This window comes from Schistocerca americana, chromosome 1, assembly GCF_021461395.2.
Source record: "Schistocerca americana isolate TAMUIC-IGC-003095 chromosome 1, iqSchAmer2.1, whole genome shotgun sequence".
NCBI lineage: Eukaryota > Metazoa > Arthropoda > Insecta > Orthoptera > Acrididae > Schistocerca > Schistocerca americana.
In genome coordinates, this window is record NC_060119.1 from 851,976,459 (window position 1) to 852,003,233 (window position 26,775).

Consider the following 26,775-nt stretch of genomic DNA (forward strand, 5'->3'; position numbering starts at 1 on the left):
TATTAAGCGTTACATCCAAGTATTTGTATGAGTTTACAGATTTCAACTGTGACTCACTAATATTATATTCATAGTGTACTATGTTTTTTTTTTCATTTAGTGACACACATAATATTACATTTTTGAATATTTAAAGCAAACTGCCAATCATTGCACTACTTTGATATCTTATTGAGGTCTGACTGAATATTTGAAGACCTTTGTTCCGACTGTACTTCACTGTGGATAACTCTATCACCTGTGAAAAGTCTGAAGTTACTATTGATACTGTCTGGATGACCATTAACATACAACACGAACAGCAAGAGACCCAACACACTTCCCTGGGGTAGACCCGAAATTACTTCTACATCTGTTGATGACTCTCCATCCAAGATAATATGTTGCAGCCTTCCTACCAAGAAATCCTCAGTCCATTCACATATTTCTTCTGATAACTCATATGCTCATGCTTTGGATAATAAGCATAGGTGTGGTACTGAGTCAAAAGATTTTCAAAAATCGAGCAATATTGCATCTACCTGACTGCCTTGATCCACGGCTTTTAGGATGTTATGTGAGAAAATTACAAGTCAGGCTTCACATTATCTGTACTTTTGAAATCCATGCTGGTTGTCATGGATAAGGTTGTTCTGTTCAAGATATCTCAGTATGTGTCAGCTCATAATATGATTCTACAACAAATGTCTGTCAAGGATATTGAACAGTAGTTTCATAGTGTACTTCTGTTACTGTTCTTTTATACAGGTGTGACTTGTGCTTTCTTCTAGTTTTTTGTTCAAGGAGTCTATGACACATTATAGCTAATGCAAGGGCTAACTCAGCTGCAAATTAGATATAAAATCTGATAGGAATTACATTGGGCTCTGGGGCTTTGTTTGAAAACAGAGTTAAGCATGTCTGATTTTGCTTTGCTACTCTCAGTTTCAGTTCCAGTCTCATCCATGAGTGACTGGACACTAACTTATGGTGGCACTGACAGCATTTACATGTGACCAGACTTTATTTGGGTTTTGTGAAAGACACTTTACAATATTTTGCTGCAGTAGTCACTGAAGGCTTCACGCACCGCTCTCTTGACTGCCAAACGGGCATCTCTATCTATAGCACTATGCTTTGTTTTACACCAATTGTGCAGTAATATTATTTTATTTTATTTATTTATCCATCCATAGACAATAAATATTGTATGGATGTTGTCCAAAAGTACATGTAAATTTATGGAAAATAATTTGAGCAAAACGAACATATAAAATTTTACATTAAGTAGTACAAAGAATAATACATACAAAATTGTACAAAAAATGTACAAAGAATAATACTTGGTCACACAAGGTTGAGTAATACAACTTTTTATACTAATGTATACTAATAGTATACTAATAGTATTATAACTGTATACTAATAGTATTATAACTGCATAGTCTGTTTGCCCTAAGGCTTTATTTTTGTCTTCCCTAAGCAGGAAGCCCTTATATTCACTACAATAATTCAGTGAAGATTTTACCACACTCAGCAGCTGTCCATCAGATATACAAAATTAATAGAAACTTTAGGGGATGAAAGACAGTGTTTTCAGTGTTGCCTAAATATAAACATTATCAGAATTATTTATTGGCCTAAATAGTCATTTACTGAGTAAAATCATTGTTCAAGTAGAAATTCTTTAAATTCTACTTTAAATCTGTTTTCATCTTCAAACTTTTGGATGTTGGCTGCCAGTATGCTGTAGAATTTTATACCAATATGGCTCACATGCCTTTCCGTGTGTGTTCTTTTTGTTTGATAAGTATGGAGTGTTGTGCTATTTCGAGTATTGTAGTTATGCAAATCGGCATTTGTCTGAAAATCTGCAAGGTGGGCCCAAACATATAGAACACATTTGTATTTATATAGGAAGGAAGCTTGTTGAATAAGAGTTTGCATTGTGTCTGTGGATGACTGTGTGTTATTATTCGGATAGCCCTCTTCTGTAACAGAAAGATTTGTTTTAGACAGCAAGTGGTGGAACCCCAAAATATTATTCCGTATGTTGCAAGAGACTGAAAATAGCCAAAATATGGCATCCTGGCACCCTCTGCAGTAGAGACATTTGCAATACTTCTAAGAGCAAAACAGGCTCAGTTAAGTTTCTGCACAAGTTTCATTACATGGTCATTAAAATTAAGATTTTCATCTATATGAATCCCCAGCAATTTTGTTGATGCCACTCTGTCTATGGCCTTGTCACCCAACAACAGATCAAGATTTACATTTTGACATATTTTCCCAAACTGCATGTAATTCATTCATTTTACTTGCATTTAGTGCCAACAGGTTTGCATTGAACCAAGTGTGGACATTCTTTATTACTTGATCAGTAGTTGTTTGCATCGTTTGCTTGGTGCACATATTAACACAAAAATGTCATCTGTGAATAGTATGGCCTTTGCTGCTCCGTCTGAGATGTGAAAGTCATTTATATAGACAAGGAACAATAAGGGACCTAGAATACTGCCTTGTGGCACTCCTATTTCCACTTTTTTTGCATCTAATGCTAAATTTATTTTGTGGTTGAAGTAATCTGATGTCAGTCCTACAATCGGTGTTCTGTTTTGTAGGTATGATTCAAACAATTTTTTCCCTGTCACATGAATACCTAATGCTTCCAGTTTTTCTAAAAGAATGCCATGACTGACAGTGTCAAATGCTTTGGAAATATCTAAATTTATTCCTACTACACTGTTGTCTTTTTCTAGATTTTTGATTATTTGTTCAGTGTAGCAGATTAGTGTTGTTTCTGTATTTTTACCTGCCTGGAAGCCATGCTGATTTCTATTTAGTAACTTATAGTTATTTAGGTATTTGTTGACTCCGTGCTTCATTAATTTTTCTATTATTTTGGAAAATGCTGGAAGGAAGGATATTGGCTGATAGTTTTCTACCTTACGCTTGTCACCATTTTTGAATAATGGCTTCACTTCTGATATTTTCAACCTTTCCGGAAACACTCCACTAAATGATAAGTTGGCTGTGTTTGCCAAGGGCCTTGCGATTTGTGCAGCTGTCATTGTTATAATATAAACAGGCACCTCATCTACTTCTGCTGACATTTTAGGTTTCAAGCTCTTTATTACTTTGAACACGTAATGTTCATCTGTTGGATCTATCCTCATGCTACAAGCAGCTTTTGGAAATTTAGGTTTTTCTTGGTTAGTAAATTTCAAACTTAATGAAGTTATCACATTTATGAAATAATATTGTTGATGTAATTTGGCAAATCTTGTTTTTTAATATTGAAATTTTCTGAGTTTTTGAGAATGATATCCTGGTCTTCGCATCTCTTTCCTGTTTCAGTCTTCACAATAGGCCATGTGGCTTTTGATTTGTTATCAGACTGTCTTATCAAGTTGTCATTTCTCATAAATTTTGCCTTGAAAATTACCTTTTGATACACCCTCTTGTAATTCTAAACATATTCTATGAACTGTGGATTTGTAGAAGTCTTCAATTTTGAATTTAGTCTCTTTAGAGTTCCACAAGAAGTTTTGATGCCAGGTGGCTTTGTATTGTGAACTGATGTGATTCTTGAAGGCTTCTTTGAAAAGCACATTTCGAAATATCCCATGAAAATTGAAGAAAAAGTGTTATACACATCATTCATATTTGTTGGGGACAGTACTTCTGCCCAGGACTCACTAGTTAGGATATTTGTAAATTCTACACAGTTTTCAGTGGAAAATTTTCTTTTATACATGAAGTATGCTTTTTTTTCTTGCAGTGGCATTGAAGGAATTTTGAGGACAAGAGCATTATGGTCTGATAATCCCAAATCAGTATTTGTTACTTCTACTTCTGTGGATCATACGTTTGAAAATATATTACCTATAAGACAGTTTGTATTATATGTTATTCTTGTGGGTTAACGTATGTGCGGAAACAGATTGAAAATACATAATACATTTAGGAATTGGTTTTTTAGCCTATTTTCAGTCATAAGATTTATGTTGAAACAATCAAATGAAACCGCATGGTTCCAGAAACATTTTCTAGTCTCAAACACCTATGATGTATATATGCAACTGAAGCAATGAATGAAAATTTGTTCCGAGGTCAGGACTCAAACCCAGGTCTCTTGTTCAGTAGACTTGCACAACTGCAAATTTTGCTAGGGTGGTGTAGTGGTTAGTATATCTGCCTAGTGATCAGGAGACCAGGGTTCAAACTCTGGCCTTGGTACAAATTTTTATTCATCGCTTCAGTAGGCACATATACATTACATTATTGAGTAGGTTATGTGTCTTTAGGATTTCTTCACAGTGACTGTATACAATGGAAGATCTCTCCCATTATGAACTGTCCTGCTGGGTACATATCTATCCAGTGCGTGGTTAACTATTCTTTTAAACTTGAGCTGTAGTTCCTCTACAGGCTTCTGTCCTGAGCTAAAAGTTTCAAGTTCTTCATTGATGTATGACAACACTGTAATAAGATATTGATTGCAATGCTCTGGTGACCATTATGTGACAATGTCTTAATCTCATACAAACTCATATTATGAAATTTCAGACAAGAAAAAATGACTTATAGTACCAAAAGTAAACATTTATGGTCACACACAAATTGAAAATTGTGTGGAAAATTCCTTGGGTGTCAGTTGCATAACAAATTAAAATGGTATCAACACATATAGCAACTAATCAATAAGTTTAGTCCAGCTTGTTTTGTTCTTAGAAATATCTCTCATGGTTCTGCACTGAAGACAAGGATGTTAGCTTTTTACCATATTTTCACTTTCCATTGTCTTCTACATGAACAAAGCAAATAAAATATCTACTGAATAAGCTTGCAGTAAGAAAATTGTGTAAATAAGATAACTACACAACTTGCAGAGGCTGTTTTAAGGATCTTCAAAGACAGGACACAACAAACTTTCAATAGGAAATTGAAAAAGAATGTAGGAAAGTCATCGAAAAGGAAGAAAGTTTTGTTGTTAGGCAGTTCTCATGCCAGAGGTGTAGGCCAACTTCTGCAGGAGGAATTAGGACCAGAATACCAGGTCACAAATTTTTTCAAACCAAGTGCTAGTCTGGATCAGGTGACAGAGGATTTAGGTTCACTCTGTAAAGGATTTACCAGGGAAGACACCGTGGTTATTGTGGGAGGGCCAGGGAACAGCATCGACAGAGATCCTGGGTACAGTATAGAGTGTGACCTGGTAAAGATTGCGTCGGCATCGAGACACACCAATGTTGAATTTGTATCTGTCCTGAGACGCCATGACCGGCCTCATTTGAACTCTTCTGTTGGGAGAGTTAATTTGGAGTTGGAACGGCTGCTTGGGTCGGGTGCGGGGGCTCATATTGGTGTGGTTCCTGTTGATTATCTCAGTAGGTGGGACTATACCAGGCACGGCCTACATCTCAACAGGAAAGGGAAGGGGAAACTGGCTGGGGTAATAGCAGGAAATTTAAGGGGGGGAGGCACTGCCATGAATGGTAAAATACCAGTGGTTACAGGTGTTGGAGCAGCACCTTTTTTAGGATAGGTAAGACAGAAAGATGTCAAGTTCTACGAGAGGTCAGGATTGAAACAAATCTTCAGTTTAGGAAAGAAATTAAACAGCACAATTCTAGCACATTGGATCACCAATCACAGCTATCAATTATAAATTTTCACCAATTGCCAGAAATTTTATCTCCACCAAGTTGTATCTCAGTCCTAGGTAATTGCATTGATGAACTAAAGTCACCCAACCCAACTGACATAATCTGGCTCTCTGAACACCATGTGACCACTGGTATAGGAACTAGGCCTAAGCACAATGAGAAACTCAGACAGGAGAGTACTGCAAATGTTAGTATAAGGAAAGGTTCTCATAAAAGTATAATTAAAAATAATGTAAGTATATTTCATCAAAATATTGGAAGTTTAAAGAATAAAGTAGATGAGCTTCTGGTTTGTTTGGAAGATTTAGAAGCTGAGAATGAAATAGATATACTATGCCTGTCTGAGCATCACATTGTTACTGATATGGATAAGGTAAATGTAAGTGGTTATAAGCTCTCTGCACATGTAATGAGAGAAAATATGGAGAAAGGAGGAGTTGCCATATATGTCAAAAGTTATCATTGTGCAAAAAGTATAGAAACAAAAAAGTTTTGTGTAGAGAAACATATAGAAGCATGTGCCTGTGAGCTTAAATTAAATAAAGGCACATTTATAATTGTAACTGTATATAGGTCCCCATCAGGAAATTTTCATCTATTTCTGAAAAATTTGGACTCCTTGTTGTGCTATCTGTCAGACAGGGGGAAGCAAATTATTATTTGTGGGGACTTCAATGTAGATTCTCTGAAAGAGGGTAATAGGAAAAATGACCTTGAAGTATTACTCGGTTCTTTCAATTTGACACCCGTTATTGATTTTCCTACTCGGGTGGTAAAGGATAGCAGCTCACTGATAGATAACTTCTTTATAGACCAAGATAAGTTTAACCAGATAAATGCTCAGCCTGTTGAGAATGGTCTTTCTGATCATGGTGCACAGCTAGTTACAATATATGACATAGCTCCATTCAGCAATACTAAACAGTCCTCCAAAGTAGTACGTTCAGTCAACAATTTAACAATTGCAAATTTCAGGGAAAGCCTACAGCAGTTAGACTGGGATGAGGTGTACCGTGAACCTGATGCCAATTTAAAATATAATTTATTTCATGACATTTTTGTAAATGCATTTGAAAACTGCTTCCCCAAGAAAATAGTTAAATATACTCGTAAGAAACCTTGTAACAAACCATGGCTTACTAAGGGTATAAAAATATCTTGTAACCGGAAAAGGGAAATGTATCTGACAGCAAGAAAGAGTAGTGACCCAGAAACTATCAAAAATTATAAAAACTACTGTGTTATATTAAGAAATGTTATTAAAAAATCCAGGAGTATGTGTATCATGTCTGAAATCAGCAACTCTGATAATAAAATTAAAACAATTTGGAATATTATTAAAAGAGAAACAGCTCAACCAAGAGCAGAGGAAGACAGTATTAGCATCAAATTCAATGACAACTTTACAAACAAAAAGTCAGAAGTTGAAAATATTTTTAATAATCATTTTCTAAATGTTGTGGATATAGTAGGATCCAGGTGTTCATTAGAAGATGCTAGGCTGTTAATGGAAGAGGCCATACCTATGCAATTTGATACAATTGAAATCTCACCCACTTCTCCCTCTGAAATTAGGAAAATAATAAACTTGCTCAAAAGCAAAAACTCACATGGAATTGATGGCATTTCCAGCAAAATACTAAAAGCTTGTTCTCAACAGATAAGTAAGATTCTCAGCCACCTGTGTAATAGCTCTCTGGAACAGGGCATTTTCCCTGATAGACTGAAATATGCTATTGTTATACCTTTGCATAAAAAGGGGGATAGATCTGATGTCAATAATTACTGTCCAATCTCCCTTCTAACAGCTTTATCCAAAATTTTTGAGAAAGTAATGTATTCAAGAGTAGCTTCACATATCTGTAAAAATGAAGTACTAACAAAATGTCAGTTTGGTTTCCAGAAAGGTTTTTCAACAGAAAATGCCATATATGCTTTCACCAGTCAAATTTTGAATGATCTGAATAACCGAACACCACCCATTGGGATTTTTTGTGATCTCTCAAAGGCTTTTGATTGTGTAAATCATGAAATTCTGCTAGACAAGCTCAAGTATTGTGGCATGAGTGGGACAGTGCACAAATGGTTTAATTCGTACCTAACTGGAAGAGTGCAGAAAGTTGAAATAAGTAGTTCTCGTAACATGCAAAGATCAGCACATTCCTCAAACTGGGGAACTATCAAGAATGGGGTTCCACAAGGGTCAGTCTTGGGTCCTTTGTTGTTCTTATTATACATTAATGACTTGCCATTCTATATTCATGAAGAGGCAAAGTTAGTTCTCTTCGCTGATGATACAAGTATAGTAATCACACCTGAGAAACAAGAATTAACTGATGAAATTGTCAATACTGTCTTTCAGAAAATTACTAAGTGGTTCCTTGTAAACGGACTCTCACTGAATTTTGATAAGACACAGTACATACAGTTCCGTACAGTGAATGGTATGACGCCATTAATAAATATAGATCTTAATCAGAAGCATTAGCAAGGGTAGAATATTCCAAATTTTTAGGTATGTCCATTGATGAGAGATTAAATTGGAAGAAACACATTGATGATCTGCTGAAACGTTTGAGTTCAGCTACTTATGCAATAAGGGTCATTGCAAATTTTGGTGATAAACATCTTAGTAAATTAGCTTACTACGCCTATTTTCACTCATTGCTTTCATATGGCATCATATTTTGGGGTAATTCATCACTGAGGAATAAAGTATTTATTGCACAAAAGCGTGTAATCAGAATAATAGCTGGAGTCCACCCAAGATCATCCTGCAGACATTTATTTAAGGATCTAGGGATATTCACAGTAGCTTCTCAGTATATATACTCTCTTATGAAATTTGTTATTAACAACCAAACCCAATTCAAAAGTAATAGCAGTGTGCATAACTACAATACTAGGAGAAAGGACGATCTTCACTATTCAAGATTAAATCTAACTTTGGCACAGAAAGGGGTGAATTATACTGGCACTAAAGTCTTTGGTCACTTACCAAATAGTATCAAAAGTCTGACAGATAACCAACAAGTATTTAAGAAGAAATTAAAAGAATTTATGAATGACAACTCCTTCTACTCCATAGAGGAATTTTTAGATATAAATTAAGAAAAAATATATATATTTTTTATTTTATTTTTTTATTTTTTTTAATATATATATATATATATATATATATATATATATATATATATATATATATATATATATATATATATATATATTTTAAAAAAAATAAAAAAATAAAATAAAAAATAAAGAAAAACAAAAAAACACAAAAAAATAAAGTTGGTTTATTAACTTAAGTATGTTGTTAAATTAACCTAATTATGTCATGTATTGGAAAATTCGACTCGTTCCACATCATTACGAAATATCGTATTCATGATCCATGGAACTAGTATTAATCTAATCTAATCTAATCTAATCTTTCAGTCATTCCCCAGTACAAATAATATTTAATGATACTTGTTACTGATAATAAAAATCAGTTCCAACCAAATTGTGATTTTTCACAACATAAACAGACAGTACAAATAATTTTCATATAGACTTGGCCTTTGACAGTCGGAATGGCATATGTACTCTGGTGTGAAGTAATTCAACAATCCATCATCTATTGCAAAACAAGAAGTTGAGAGTCCCTTCCTGTTCACAAGAGAATTAAATATATGCCTCATTAGCCACTCCTCCTATAAATTATCTGACTAAGTTGACTCAAGGGTTTATGAATTGTTCTAGCTATATGTCAAGTATCAAAGATCATTGAAAAGGTGCATGCAAGTAATAGAATATTGTGAAGAGATCTCCATTGTTACAGATGTAGGTAATTATTTTCTAATGTACTATGTAAAATGTAGCTATCATAACCATAAATATAATTGAGCTAGAAAATAAACAAAAAATACAATTTCAAAAGGTTAAAGGTTTGGTTTCAACAACATCATTCTGAGATTCTGTTTCAAAAGGAGATACCAAAATTGAAATGAACACCAAAAATTTTAACAGAGACCAGCGGTAGGGGTACACACTTAGTAGACCATGGGGGTGGGTTTTGAACATCGAGTGACAGTAAAGACAGAGGCTTGATGCTTGTTGGGAAGCAGGAGTGGCAGTTTCAAATATGGTGCCAACCTCTTGCACCATGTGGAATCACTCAGTTCCACAGCAGGATGTAGCTGCTATGAGCTGCTCTACTTCCCTTCCCTGCTTGCATAACATCAACCCTCCCTGGGAGGCTTCAAATGCTGCTATTCCATTTATATAAGCAGAAGACTGCACTGGCCTCAGTAATAACTGATTTTACTTCCTGATAATGATGGTGGGGACAGCTCTCACTAGCTCAAGTGTTTTGTTTGAAATGATGTGGCTCTTAAACCAAGAAGAATTTATTGAAGTCAAATACTAGTCAATATGGCAGGCAAATAACCCAATCATTGCAGGTCTTACTATGCGACTCACTTTCCTTAGAAATTATAGTACAGCTTGGGTTGGGGGTAGCCCATGCTGGTCATCTGTTAGATCAGGAAAGTATGCAGGAACCAAGAGAATATTCTGTATAATTCAGTGTAATAGACTTGTAAGTGATAAGATTATAAATACCTTTAGGGAGAAACAGAGTTTGCTAAAATGGAATACTGTTCTAAATCCTTTCAGAAATGCTGACAAGGCCTTTGGTTGTCATTACTATCTCTGAACAATTCAGTACCACTTTCTAATGTTTATGAAATGTGACATAACTAAACAAAGCAGCTACACAACTTTATGTCAGTGGAAATTGCAGAAAAGAAAATTATTTCTTATGATCAGTCAACATCACATAAAAACATGCTTTGCAGATAAAGCTTCCTACATTAGCTTCAAAAGCCAATATAAATTAGATATCAAATTGTCCTCATGTAAAGAAACTGTTACCAGTTTTCATCCAACAGATGATGTTCATAGTTTCTGCCACATTCTTATTGCTGCACACATAAATCTGTATTATTGAGGATGTGGTGAAAACTACGAATATCATCTATTGGATGAAAACAATGAAAACAAAAACTCCAGACTGACATTTTATGTAAGTCACATCCCAATGCAAATCTGTAACGCAACCATCAGTATGGCATGCCTATAATTAAGTATTATTTATATTTTACGACACCTAACCAATAAAAAAAACACACCACACGTTCTAATTAAAGCATGAAAGCCATCTGATGATGAATTGTAATGATTCGAAACCGGTAATGGTATCTTTTGAATGACGGAACTTAAAATAAATTTGTGGCTCATTGCTGTCTCAACACCATCAACATTTGCCTTCAAATAACAACCACAGTCTCCAACCATGTCATCATATGACAAAATTGCATAAAGCATGAACTGATACTGCAGATATGAAAAATAAGCATGAGAAATGCTCCATAACCAGTTGTTAAAAATTTTGTGTTCATACTCAATAACACATTTTGGAATCTTAACCTGATTATGTTCATAAATGAACATAAGTCAAATAAGCACAATGTCCTGAGATGTTCTACATTTTGTCCTTTTTGCATTATCTTGATACTGCTGCTTTCAAAATGCATCACTACAAAAAACAGGTTAGTGACTCTATGGACCATACATTTTGTTCTAACTGCCACTGAAACAGCCTTATCAAAATTTTTAAAAAATTGTACACGAAGTTGTGTAGCTACTGTTCTGCTGCTTTCTTACATAGGACAATCATTAGAAATTCTAGAAATTATTTTTTTCTACTCACCTATCAAAATTGGCAACATTTCTTCATATGTGATGTGTTGGAAAATAGCAATCAGAATCCGCCTTGCTTGTTGATAGAGTTGTTCATCTTTCCAGTGAGGATTTAACTTAGCAAGAATTTTTGCTATTCGGTTATGTTCTCGTAAGAATAGCACATGTATAGCACTTCTCAGAGGCTGCTGATTAGTACGAGGATCAGCTGTAATTGTATAAATTGAGAGTTTGCAGTGAAATGCAACAATAAGGAATTATTTATTTATGAACTGGGATCTTGTTTTCAAATTTAAGACATTGCAAGTATAAAACAATAAAATGCAAAAATTATATGTTATATAAAGTTTCCACAGAGCTATTCCATTTTTTCAGTACCTCCCAGTGAATTCTGTATTTCTGTTTATGTCAATAGTACGTTCAGAGTAATCATTAATCAAAACTTACGTGACTTGTAGCAAAAACATTTTGTTACTTTTTATTACCTAGCAGCAGAGTTAGATCTCAATATAATGCCACACATACGTCAGCTGAAAATTTATTTTACATTCTAAATCTAAATTAATGCTCCACAGCAAACTTACAAAGTGTGAGAAATGATATAAATATTCTGCACCACAGGCAGCCATCACTCTCCCTCCTTTTCTGATCCATTCTCCTTTATAATAACATAATCAAATTGATAGTTTCACTGATGACATTTTTAATTTAATTACCTTTAGGCATCATTAAATTTCATACTTACATTGTAATTGTATTGTGATTTTGTGATAAATCAAAAATATAAGAATAAAATTACCACACTATAAAATTTAGAACTGTCATCAGGAATCAGAGAATCTTAGTGCAGTTTTATATGATATGCATAACTAATAATAATATGAATTGTTGCTGACAGGAAATTTGCAATTTCAGCAGTAATTAGAAGTATAGAAGATGAAAAAGCAATATGTTTGACAATGCTGTTCAAAAAGATTTTGGTAATAACAATCCCTCCCAACCTCAAAGAAAGTATACATTCACACGGTAGGGTTACAAAATTAGCATGTTTTGTGGAGTGTTAGCTGAGACACAATCATTGTTTCAGATATATTCTGATAGTGACTGATGAAACAAAACCAAGAATACACATTGGAATGTCCAATGCTATACTATCAGATGGGATTCTTGATCCATGACACTACTAGCTAATTTAAACACATGGAGCAGTTGTTCAGAATTTAGATGTTTGCGCCAATTTCGAGTTACATAATCCAGAGAGATCAACAACAGAACTCTTCATATCTAAGGTTTTAAATATGCTAGACAATCTTTAGAGAGAAAAATGGGATAACACTGTTAGTAGTTGCTGATTTTAACATTGATATCACAAGTGAAAGTAGTGTAGTGTCGCAGAATAGTAAGAAGGTGGAAACGTGGAATATTGTCAAAGTTTTGTTGCCTATGCCAAGAGCCAGAGGCAGTAGGTTAGCTAAGAGGACTACGCATGTATCAGAATGTGTCATCCCGCAGGGGCAATGGCCTGGTTACACACAACAGGCGAGAGAGAATTGCTTAGCACGCGGGTTTGTGTTAGACGGAGACTTTCGTAGAGTGCAAGACAGAGGTATAGTGTCAGCTGCATTGCATTTCACAAATTCACGTAAGTCTGCTGTAACAACACATAACTCTGTCGCAAGAACACCTAAGGGGTGAGTACGACAGATAAGTCAGCAGTATAAGTAAAACGAATGCGTTCATTACAAACGAGCATGACGTCAGGACGTCGCTCGTACTTCCTTTAAATATGCCAGCTTTGATAGCAACAAGGCACTCGCAGTTAGATTTGCAGTTAGATGTGTACTGGGACACTGTGTAGTGCTCAGCTCGGTGATTGACATATTAATCTTTATTAAGAAGATGTTGCAGCAGATGCGAGGGGACAGTACCAGCTCTGGTCCTAATGGGCAAAAGATTATTCTGACTGGAAAACAACATTTCAGAATGTCCTTCAAGGCTTCATGCAATGTTCACTAATGTTTCTGTTCTACATGAACGATTTACCATTAAAGATCAGCTCTCCATAAGTTCTGTGTACAGATGATACTTGTGCTAGCTAAAAATGAGGATGCAGAAACAATTCCTGAATCACTGATCAATATCCTCATTACCTTAGAAGCTTTGGTTTCAGCTAATTGGGTTGAATCTAAACATATGATGTGATTCAAAATCAAATAGTCAAAATGTGAGAATATTAAAAATATTCACAAAAGCAAAGTTACAAAAGAAATCAAATTAGTTAAATTCTTAGGATTAAACTGGGATAAAAATTTGATTTGGCTGGAATACATTGAGTGTCTAACTAAAACACTAGGCAGTAGTGCACTTGCAATGCAAATATTGCCAACTGCAACTTACGTAGACACATTAAAGGTGGCATGTATAAGTTACTTTGAATCAGTGATTGTGTATGTTATTGTTTTTTGGGGAAACTCAGCTAAAATAGTACTGATACTAAAGGTATGAAATATGTGAATGGAATATGTGACTGGTACATCACAGAGAAGCACGTTACCCATTATTTAGAAAACTATAAATATTCTCTCTCCCATTCCTATATATTTATGAGATTATTTTCATTTTATGTACCAAACAGGAAGCATTTGAGAAAAATTATTTTGGTCACACACATGATACAAGAATCAAAGAAAAATTTGTGATTCCTACCCACCATCTAAAACTGTATATACAGGCTCTTCAATAGATGAGTTTGAAAATTTATAATGAATTAAAAGAGAGCAAGCCAATGCAGATGAAGTTCGGTCCACTGAAGAGAAAGCTATACTGAAATGCCATCACTCAGTGGATGAATTTGTAGGGGTAATTACACTAAATAAAAGAAAATGCTTGCATGCATTTTATATTGGAAATAATCACTTTTATTATACTGCAAGAACACAATACAAACGTACACTAATGCGGCAAATGAAACACTGTTGTTTTCCCCAAAGAACCTCATTCGCAAAGAGAGTGTTTCAGTGTCCTGTCAACTATCGACTTGTCATTTCCACATAACCCTCCTACCCCCTGAAGTGCGGAGCACCAGGTATGGTGGGGTACTTAAACTTCACCTCTCAGCCTGCCCGAGTGCGGATAGTGCAGGTGTGGGTGCTGCTCAATGATTCCACTGATGCATTAGGTCCCACGATGTGGAGCTCCAGTGGGTCATAGCTGTCTGGCTCTGCGAAGGTTGTGGGTTCATTGTGAGGTTTGTCTGAAGTTGTCTGAGAGATTGCAGCCGGTGCTGTCATTATCCAAGTGGGTTTTACATGCTCAATTGAAACATTGGTCAGCTTTCCCTGGAGGAGGATATCTATTGTGTGTGTGCCCAATTCTAGCACTTGGTACGGTCCGGTGTACAGCGGCTGTAAAGAATGACATACCAGGTCTGTGCAGAGCATGGTGTGAGAGCAAGTATCGAGGGACTTGTGTATGAACACTGGGTGCTGCACGTAGCATCCCTGCCTGCTTCCTCATTTGTTGCAAGAGGTGGGGTAGTTGTGTGTCATCTGGGATACGAACTGGTGCAAGGAATTCCGCTGGAACACGTAGTGGTTCTCCATATACTAACTCTGCCGAGGTGCAACTGATGTATGTTTTTAATGCGGTCCATAATCCCAGCAAAACCAATGGTAAAGCTTGAGCCCATGAGTCCTCGTGGCACATCAGGGCAACCTTTAAAGTCCGGTGCCACCTTTCCACCAAACCGTTGCTGGCTGGCTAGTTGTCCAGTTTTGTTGGAAGATACAGAGCTTCAACAGTTCTTGGAACAGTGTCAACTCAAATTGGCATCCTTGGTCAGTGGTAAGGAAAAATGGACACCCAAAACAAGCTACCCAAGTTTCCAAGAATGCACGCACAGTAGTCTCTGCAGAATTGTCCCTGATTGGTGTAGCCTCTGACCACCGTGTGCTATGATCCACTGCTGTAAACAAGTACCTGTAATCTTCTGAAGGAGGGAGAGGTCCGACCAAGTTAATGTGTATATGCCCAAAACACGCTGTTGGAGTTGGGAATTGTCCTACTGGAGCGTGAACCTGGCATCCCACTTTACTACATGGACACTGATAGCAGCTTGGGCCCACTCTCGTGTATCTTTCTTGACAGAAGGCCACACAAAACGGTCCATCACTAACTTCACTGAGGCATTGGTTCCTCGGTGTGCCAGGTTGTGAATGCCGTAGAACACCTTTTGTCAGAACTGGGGAGTGATGTATGGGCATGGTCCAACCATAGAGGTGTCACACCATACCTTAAATGGCTGCAGGGGGCATCCACAAGTTGTAAATGTAGGCCAGTGCATGATTCCACCATCAAGGACTGCAGCTGCGCATCTGAAGCCTGAACCCTTGCCAATTCAGAATAATCCAACATTGGACTTACCCCCTTAATGCGCACAATGTTGCCACAATGTTGTTGGCCCCATCGATGTGACGCATGTCTGTCGATAACGCATATAAACTCGATATGGCAGGCCTGATGGGGGGAACATGAATCACTGATTTTATAGAAAGCTGCCATGAGAGGTTTATGGTCAGTGTATATGGTGAACAGTCTGCCCTCAATGAAAGGGCGGAAGTGCCTGACACTTTCATACATTGCAAGGAGTTCCCTGTTGTATGCACTCCAACGAGTTTGACCCATCTGTAGCTTTTGTGAGAAGAAACTTGGTTGCTGCCACTGACCCTTCAGTCTCTGGTGAAGTGCTGCACATATTGCAGCTTGGCTTGCATCCACTGATAGGGCTAGCTGAGCTCCTTGTGTGGAATGTGCGATCTCCACTGCATCATGCAGGCTGTTTTGCAGTGCCTTGAAGGCAGAGTCCATCTCGGGTGACCATGGGAGTCAGTGCTTGCCAATTTTCTTCTGTCCAGATAAGGTACTGTTCAATGGTGTCTGGATAGTTGCTGTTCCATGCAGGTGGCAATGATAGAAATTTGTCATTCCTAGGAATCGTCAGAGATCATGGTAGTTTTGGGACCTTGGTAGGGTAACAACTCCAGTTGGAAAATGCCCTGAGCTGACATCTTATAACCCAGGGGGGTCACCACGGATTCGCCAAACATGCACTTGTCTTTGTTAAGTGTTATTACATGAGCACTAAGCCTGCTTTGCACCTCATTTATGTGTTTCTGATGGTCATAAATGTTATCAGAAAACACCAGAATATTGTATAGATAAGAGAAACAATATGGTAGTCCTCTTAGCATGCTGTCCAGAAACCATTGCCATGTTTGGGCAGCATTTTTCAGCCCAAATGGCATCACCAAAAATTCAAACAGCCTGAATGGGGTTGTCACTGCAGTCTTTGGCACGTCCTGCTCTGCCATTGGGATCTGATTATAAGTCTTACTGCAATCTAAATCACTGAATATGGTCATCCCAGCCAGTGAATGGGTGAAATCCTGTATATGTGGCACAGGGTATCTATCCGGAACAGTTTGGGCATTCAAAGCTCAATAATCACTGCACAGGCACCATGACCCTTTCTTTTTATGAGTAAGGTGCAGAGGAGAGGACCATGGACTGTTGGATGGCTGTATAGTTCCTTCTTGCAGCATCTCAATGAAAACAGTCTTGGTTTCCCGCAAGCTATCAGGTGCAAGCCTGCAAACATGTGAGCAAACTGGTGGGCCTGGAGTTGTATGGATGTGGTGCACTATCTCATGCTTCACCCTGTTCTTTCTTGTTCCATGTCGTGGCTTGAGTGTTGCCTTTGTGGTTGAAACAGTGGGAGCCTGTTGTTGTAACATCAACAGATGTTATTTGGGCCATCTGCAGGTCAGACTCCTTCATTGCTATGGTGTCCTCCCAGGTGGACACGCTGAGGTTGTCTACTCTTGGGCATGCATGAGAGGGCAGATGTCCTTGTATTCCCAAGATAACCCATCCATTGGTATAATGGACAAGGTGTGACTTGTGTAACTCCATGGGCAATGCATGCTTTGCCTGGAAATCAGCACCTAGTCTAGGCTGGTCAATATCTGCCATAACAAAGGTCCAGTTGCATTTTTCTGGTAGCAGAATGTCCATTGCCAGTGTTTCCTGTTCATATATGTGGATGACTGAATCGTTGACTGCTTTCAAAGTGGTCTCTTAGGCATGCTTGTCTGAAGGAAAGAAATTTACAGGCAGAGTGCTGACATCTGAGACAGTGTCGACCAAAAACATCCATCCCGTAGAGCAATCAGGAACAAAAAGTCTTTGTAAAGCCATGTACCTGACAGCTGTGGGAGAAGTTGACCGCTCAACATAGGCTCACGCTGAAATGGGGGTGCCCTCCTCCCATGCTCTGTGAGTTTAGCACAAATGCTTGTTGTCAACAGTCGGCTGCACCTAAAGCAGGCCATGGGATGCATTTGGGTGCGAGCACAAAACGTTACACTTCGTAGCTTGCGCCCCGAAATTCTGGTGAAACCATCAATAACAGGTGCCGTTGTTTACGCGACACAGCAGGTGCATTGGCTAGCGAGGACGCGTGTGTGCCAGCTGCCACAACGTCACGTGGCTCTAACTGCTGCGGCTGGGCAGTCAGTTGATCGATGGCACTGCGAGGAGATCGGAAATCTTCGGTCGCGTCTGGTGCTCGTTGTGTGGTCGTGGCGGCACAAGTTGGAGGCGCCATGTCAATCAGCTCCGGCAGTGCTTGGCGGGAGTCATTAGCCAAGGTGGTTGTGGCGGCAGCCACTGTGGCATGTGATTTGAGCAGGGAGTGCCCTCTATCGGCTACTTGCAGCAACTTGCCTAATGGCCGGCCCTCATACGGCATTAAGGTTAAGTGCACCTGTGAAGGTAACTGCTGTTGCCAGATGCACACAAGTAATGTTTCTCAGAACACGGAAGGGCCCACCATAGCACGTAAATGCCAATAAAAGTCTGAAGGTGACCTGTCACTGTGTTTCCCATGGTACAGGAGCTGTGTTATCCGCTGATCCACTGGTTTTGTGCAATGCAAAATTAGTGCTGTCTTGAGAATGGTGTAAGCTTGTTGTGGTGGAGGTTGCATAACTATATCTGATACCACTGATGAAGCATGTTAGTCCAGGTGGCATATCACTAGCATAAACTGTTCAAAATCATCGACTATTTGTTGCTGCACAAAAACGTTCTCCATAATAGTGAACCAAAATTTCATTTGGGAATGAAAGGCAGGGGCCAAATTTGTAATTGCAAAGCGGGTGGGCTGCGAGAGCCAGTGAATGGAAAGTTTGAAGCTCATGGGAGTGGCACCAACATGGATGATGAAAACACAAGCACATTTGGTTTGATATCGGTGTGTCCTGTGGGCTGGTTGTGCGAGGCAATATCCTGTGGTGGCAACATGGGCACGGCCGGTACATGCGGTGTTGTTGGAAACGTAACATAGTGGACGAACTCAGTATGAGATGTAGGAATCTGTGGCACTGTAAACTGAGGAGTTTGCTGCACAATGTCAAGCTTGTTCTTGATATTCTGGATGATGCTGTCAATGTCAGGGAAGAGGTTCTGGGCAGACGACATGTCAATACAAGACGGTGCGGAAAATGTGTAAAGAAACTTGTCTACTGTCACACCACAGTAGTTATGGGGTCACCACTTATGTAGGGGTAATTACACTACATAAAAGAAAATACTTGTGTGGTTTTTGTACTGGAAATAACCACTTGTATTATACCACATGAACACAATACAAAGATATATTAATGTGGGAAATGAAACACTGTTGTTTTCCCCAAAGAACCTCATTTGCAAAGAGAGTGTTTCAGTGTCCTGCCGACTATTAACATGTCACTCCCACAAATTCATTTAGGACAAACTGGTAACTCTAGCCAAATACAACTTATTACTTATTCCACTAATTGTATACAGTTGTTCATTCAAATATAATTTTAGTGTTATATTATTATTTGTTAGCGTAAAAATTATTTTACCTGTGGTGTAAACTTGACCTGTCTCCAAAACCAAATGGATTGAAAATGAACATAATGAGATGAATAAATTACAATTCACTATTGTTATTATTAATCTAACATGATCCTTTCATGTTATACTCACACAATCCACTCCTTAGATATTTCTTAGAACAGATATGTATTAACCAAATAGGATAACGTTAACCTCAATCAGTATTTTTGTCAATAACTGTCAGAATTCGATGAAAATTATTAAATGGATTCTAGATTTTAAAAAGTCAGGAATGAATAGGTAACAATGTTTATATACGATGGTTTAGAAAGGTACTGTGTAATAGTACTTCCTAAAGGAACTTAACAAATATGTCCTTGGAGTCTTTCGTGGCGGCATACTTGAATAAATTGTTCTTGGTTTTCCAGCTGCGTCAATTCGAATAAAATCCTTGAGCTTTCAATGGCCATCTCTGCCATCATCGTTAGGAATTCACTGACTGCTGGGGCTGCTATGGCTGCTATGGTTTCTCGCTTATATAGGCATGATGACATCATCAGCAGCCAATCAGATCGATCCAATGTGGCACACGCACATCAGTCGACAGTCAATAACTGTCAGAATTCGATGAAAATTATTAAATTGATTCCAGATTTTAAAAAGTCAGGAAGGAATAGGTAACAATGTTTATATATGATTGTTTAGAAAGATACTGTGTAATAGTGCTGCCTAAAGGAACTTAACAAATGTGTCCTCGGAGTTTTTTGTGATGGCATACTTGAATAAAACGTTCTTGGTTTTCCAGTTGTGTCAATTCAAATAAAATCCTTGAGCTTCCGATGGCCTCATCTCCGCCATGGTTGTCAGGAGTTCACTAACTGTCGGGCTGACTTGTTAAGCTCCCTTTGTTTTATATGGCGTTTGTGCTCAGTACAACGTTCTGCAACCATGTGAATTGTTTGTCCAATATACATGCTGCCACATTCACAGGGTACACCATACACACCGGACACTCGAAGAGCAATGTTGTATTTAACAGGGCGCAATATATCTCGTATCTTGGGGGCGGGCCAGGCAACTGGTCTTAGCCCATGTTTCTGCAGCAGACATCCTAACTTACTGCTAGTTGCTCCACAGTATTGGTGAATCAATAGAAGAGGCTAAACGGACTGTATTTCTGCCATACTGTGGAGCAACTAGCAGTAAGTTATGACGTCTACATGGGGAAACCATGTATTCTGTGCCGTGCATGGTGACTGTATTTTCACCTGCACTGAACATGTTTTCGTGACCGATCATGACAAGTGCACTTATGAGGGCTGTCTTTATAACCAGGTAGTCAGCCTTCAGCACTGTGATAAGCCACCTTTTGTCAGACATAAGTTCTGACATCAATGCTCTACCACTTAATAGCTCATCGACAAAGGATGGACCTCTGACACTGCAACTTCGTGAGGCTGCCAGCTTGTCAAACACAGTGCCTGAATCAATGCCCCAGACCTTACAACTGTCACCATCTCGCACCTCACATGGAGGTTTTCTATTGAGGACATCATAAAATCAAACCTAGAGATGGACTTTTTGTGCCATTTTCATCTCTCCCCAGTCATACAACATGCTGTGCTCCTGTACTTTGACACAAGCTGCTCCATCCCAAGATATTTCACCCAGGCACATACCCCTACCCAGTACATTGGGCATTCAAGGCAAACAACAGGAAGACAATTGTACACCCATCAAAAGACTACAGGAGTGTGTCTTCTCAGCTGGCAAGCTCTTGGTGGTTCACTAACACTACACCAATGCTGTGCACCATTGGACACACTTTTTACAAGAAGCACATTGCTTGCACAATGTAGTATCAACACACCCAATGTCCTTATCTGGCTTCTCTTGACACACAACAGTCATGATGACAACAGTGGGAGTTCATGTGTCACCCTGATCTCTCACCCTGATCTCTCCTGCCACTCACACCCACTCAACATCCAACCATTCTCATCTCCTGCTCTACCCAGAACACTCACTATCACTGACCTTGGGAACACAGCAAAGCACACATGTTACTACATCCAACCCTGCCTTGACACCCTGCTAACACGCCGCATGAATCATTAGGCCCTCCAGCCATACAGCACATCTTTGCTATGTCTTTTCCACATGTCTCACAGCCATGCAGCTTGATAGCCATCTGTTGCTGATTTTCACATGACAAGATGGAATATAACAATATATGAGAAGCAAAGTTGCTACTCACCATACAGCGGTGATGCTGAGTCGCAGACAGGCACAGCGAAAAGACTCTCACAATTAGAGCTTTCGGCCATTGAGGTCTTCATCAACAATAGACAGACAATTTCTTTTTCCACTGCTATGCTGCTTGGCCTTTACATTACGACTCTATGAATATTAATGTTACTTTACTGTTTTCTGCCATATTGATTTTGATCATTTTGTGATGTTTCTGATGCTGAGAGGTGAACTGCATGATTCTGCTTTATTTGTAATATATGGTGATGAACATGTGGATAAAAATTTGGAAACACCAAAAACAGACTACATTACTGTACCTCATACAGTGTACAAAACTTGTTTACATTCAAAACATCTTGTAATGGATAAAAACAGCCCCAATATGGTTTTCAAGGGAATCTTATTCTATTATTCCTGCAAAATAGTGGAAAGTTGAAATAACCATTATGCAGTTTGGTAGCAATCACACCTTCTTTTCAAAGTAGACCACAAAGTCTCAATAATATTCTGGTGTTGTGGTGGATAGGGGACATGCGGAAATTCATCCTCATGCTCACAGAACTGGTTCTGGATGGTGTAAGCTTTGTGAACAGAGGCCCTGTCATTTTGGATCACCACTGGGGAAGAAACATTGTGCCATAGGATGAACCTGACAGATAAAATGCTCATATAATCCTTGGCAGTAATGTGACCTTGCAGAGTAACCATATGGCCCATGGAATACCACAAAATGGCTGCCCAAATCATCCCCAAACCCCCACCATGTTTCACTCATGGGACATAAACATGGCCAGAGGCTGCAAATAGTGTGAAACAAGACTCATCCTGCTAAACGACCTCATTCCATTGCTCTATAGTCCAGGTTTTATGGCTTTGGCACCATGTTTCCTGTTGTCGGCATTTAGATCACAGATAAGTTTCCAGCTGACCCTGAATTCCCTGCCTTTGGAATCCCTCCCAATGTTTTTTCATTTTTCCTGTATGCGGTATAAATATCTGATAAGATGCCTTTTGAACTGCCAGCACTTCAGTTACCTTCATAATGTAAGCACACATCATCCAAACTCCAATAATTTGCCCATGTTCAAATTCACTTAGCTCCAACATAATGTACTTATATCTACACAGAACACTGCTCTGACTATAACAGACATGTGGACATTCCACAGGAATCATTCATGGTCAAACACAACAGTGCAAATTGCAGGATTGGGTAGCATCTGCATTTACATTCAAGAATGTATTTGTCACAATTTTTCCATATTTTGTTGAATGGCTGTAAGATCTTATTTAAGGACTGTCCTGCATTAAGTGGTTGACTGATTATAGTATGCCAATGGACATAGAATTGAGCTTGGTGACTGGTAAAACAAGGGATTCTGATGTTACGTAATGTAGCCTTGAAGATTTTCAATGATGACTGATTTACTGCACTTGCTGTGGATCGATTTGTACAAAGATTGTGATGTCTTGGTACAGTGACTAAATAGTAATGATTTTTGCTACATAATGATTAAAACTAGAAACAGTCTGTTAAAATGAAAACCACATAATATACCATGTCCTGCTTACAATTCTAAACTATACCACGATGTGATGACTCAACGTTGATAAACTACATAATGAGTGAAAATACACTGAAGAGCCAAAGAAACTGGTGCACCTGCCTAATATTGTGTAGGACCCTTGCGAGCACACAGAAGTGCCGCAACACGACGTTTCATGGGCTCGACTAATGTCTGAAATAGTGCTGGAGGGAACTGACACCATGGATTCTGCAGGATTGTCCATAAATCTGTAAGAGTTCAAGGGGATGCTCTTCTGAACAGTACGTTGAAAGGCATCCCAGATATGCACAATAATGTTCATGTCTGGGGAGTTTGGTGGCCAGCAGAAGTGTTTAAACTCAGAAGAGTGTTCCTGGAGAAATTCTGGATGCATGGGGTGTTGCATTGTCCTACTGGAATTGCCCAAGTCTGTCAGAATGCACAGTGAACATAAAGGGACGCAGGTGATCAGACAGGATGCTTATGTAGGTGTCACCTGTCAGAGCCATATCTAGACATATTAGGGATCCTATATCACTCCAACTGCACACGCCTCACACTGTTACAGAGTTTCCATCAGCTTGAACAGTCCACTGCTGACATGTAGGTCCATGGATTCATGTGGTTGTCTCCATACCCGTACATGTCCCCCTGCTCATTAAAATTTGAAATGAGACTCGTCTGGCCAGGCAACATGTTTCCAGTCAAAAACAGTCCAATGTCAGTGTTGATGGGCTCAGGCGCAGTGTACAGCTTTGTTCTGTGCAGTCGTCAAGGTTGCACAAGTAGGCCTTTTGGCTCCAACAGCCCGTATCGATGATGTTTCATTGAATTGTTCACATGCTGACACTTGTTGATGGGCCAGAACTGAAATCTGGAGCAGTTTGGAGAAGGATTGCACTTCTTTCACGTTGAACGATTCTCTTCAGTCATCACTGGTGCCGTTTTTGTAGGACCTTTTTCCAGCAGCAGCGATGTCAAAGATTTGATGTTTTACTGGATTCCTGATACTCATGGTACACTGATGAAATGGTCATATGGGAAAATTCCCACTTCATCACTAACTTGGAGATGCTGTGTCCCATCATTCATGCGCCAACTGTAACACCACCTTCAAACTTACTTAAATCTTGGTAACCTGCCATTGTAGCAGCAATAAGCAATCTAACAACTGTGCCAGAAAGAAGTTGTTTTATACAGGCATTACCGACTGCAATGCCATATTCTGCCTGTTTACATATCTCTGTATTTGAATATGCATGCTTATACCAGTTTCTTTTGTGCTTCAGTGTAAAACACTGACTGATAACAGATAACATGTTTCTGGTTATGAGGGAGAAAGCAATTTTACCTGATGAGGACACTGTCCATAAGTCTGTAAGAACTCACTGTAATTTATACAGAATTAATCATATTTTCATATTTATGATCATAGGGGACAGCATTGTATCTGCCGGCCGGGTGGTCTCGCGGTTCTAGGCGCTCAGTCTGGAACTGCACGACTGCTACAGTCGCAGGTTCGAATCCTGCCTCGGGCATGGATGTGTGTGGTGTCCTTAGGTTAGTTAGATTTAAGTAGTTTTAAGTTCCAGGGGACTGATGACCATAGATGTTAAGTCCCATAGTGCTCAGAGCCATTTGAACCATTTGAGCATTGTATCTAGACTTTAGTGTACCTCAAAACACATTATGTTTCCTGGTTCATGTTTCAGTCTCGCGACCAAATCTAGGATGATATGAGGAAATGCATACTAGAGCCTTCATAACCAGTTTCCAGTATTTGATAATGTTTTTGTTGTTCTGAGACTTGGGGTTGTGTTTTTTTTTCCACTGCATTTGCAAATATTATGAATTTTACACACTCACATTTAAATCCTGTATAATGTATTACAGCAATGTTGAGTATACCATTCAGTCTTCAGTTACTAAGTTTTATGATGAGTAAAAGTCTGGTTTTTGAAACTATTTACATAAATTGTGGATGATTAAGCCATATGTTGTCAGTCATGCATCATCTTGTACCTTGAACTGAGGATCTCTTTACTGTGGAACATGTGGTATTTCCAAATGAACTGAGTTTCTTTAATGACTTAACAATTTTCCATGACTTGAAAATGGGAATTTGTGTCAGTCAGCAATAACTTCTGTTTTACAATATTTTTAACGTGTAATTGTTTTCTGATAACACTCCTTTCTAATTTGCTTTCACTTTCTGATTATTGGTATGTAGTAGAGCAATAATGTAACACATGGACTATTAAAAGCAGTATTGACAAGATTTCCTTGCTTGCAGTACTTTTAAATCTGAATAGAATATTTGTTGCTTGGTAGATGACCATGTCGTTTCTTGGAAGTTTTTCACATTCGGGAAAACCTTACTTTTCAGGAGAATGTTTATTATTTCAGAAGAAATTTTGCAACACACATAAAGTGAATGCTATCACTTCAAACTGGAATAAGAATGCATATTACATTTATGTTACAGAACTAGCTATTGGCAATAACCTGAAACATATTCCAAGGTACAACACTCCCTCCTAATATACATCTCCATTTTGTTAAAGTGCGCGTCATATATCTTGGCGGCCGAGTTTAGGTTTGTTCTGCGCATCTGACGTCACAAAACACAGTCAGCCAATGAACAGAGAACAACATTGCCAGATCTCGACAGCAGTGCAGAGCACGGACGAGTGTCTTCAGTTTTGGAAACGTTCAGTCATAAATAAAGTAATAGAACAAAAGCAATGTCTTGATAGCAGACTTTCTTTTACAGAAAGTATGGAAAAAGCATTCTTTATACCAATTGCTTCATATTCTATTAATTAATTAAACCAAACAAGCAATAAGACTCCTAATTCAGGCTATAGCAAGGAAAGGTGTTTGTATCACTCTCACGAACTGCTTTTTCGCAATAAAGAACAGCGGTAATTGTTTATTTCCTATTGTACTTCGACGAAGCGTGAGTAATTCATAGTCATACCAACAGTGTTCATAAGTAGCTGCGTGAGGTGTTAGAGTCGTTATGGAATAACACTGTTCAATGAGCTGAGGTAGCGGAACGGTTAAGGAGTTGGGCTGCCAAGTGAAAGGTTATGAATTCAAACCTTGTGCGGTGCTTAGTATTTTCTTTATTTAAAAACAATATTGGAGTGCCTTACTTCACGAATTTTATTCGTTTGAATGAAATTTCTAGTGCTTTGCCTCATCATTAACTTTTTCGCTGCTGCAGACACGTGCTCCCCGCATTCCGCGCTGTGCGCGATTTTGTCATCACTGCACTTCTCGCCTGTGCAGACACATGGTGTTCCCACTGCTTTGACACACTTATCATTCGATTTCACAAAAACTATTTGGCCAAAAAATTTGATTTTTACATGTCTTCTTGCCTGATACCTTCCGCCCCTTAAATGACTTAATTTTGTTTTGATGTGCAGCATTAAATGTAGTAAACCATTGCACGAAATTTTGAAGAGTTTGCAGAGGTAAAAGTCCATAGCGTATACTTTCTGTATGGTCGATTTTAGTTGCCACAATGTTGAGAATGAAATGTGGACAAGATACCTAAATTTCATATAATATTTACTGTATAACAATATCTCATTTAATTTAAGTACCACATAGGTGTCGTATGTAATATTGAGAAATATTCCGTCTTTCGC

General features: G+C 38.4%; 1 protein-coding gene across 1 annotated transcript in view; it reads right to left on the bottom strand.

The window, feature by feature from the left end:
- Window positions 1-26,775, bottom strand: part of LOC124594614 (peroxidase-like) — a 140,622-nt gene that overhangs the window by 42,582 nt on the left and 71,265 nt on the right. The window contains exon 7 of the mRNA XM_047132989.1: window positions 11,404-11,601. Coding sequence (XP_046988945.1) covers window positions 11,404-11,601 — 198 coding nt within the window. The remainder of the gene's footprint in view (window positions 1-11,403; window positions 11,602-26,775) is intronic.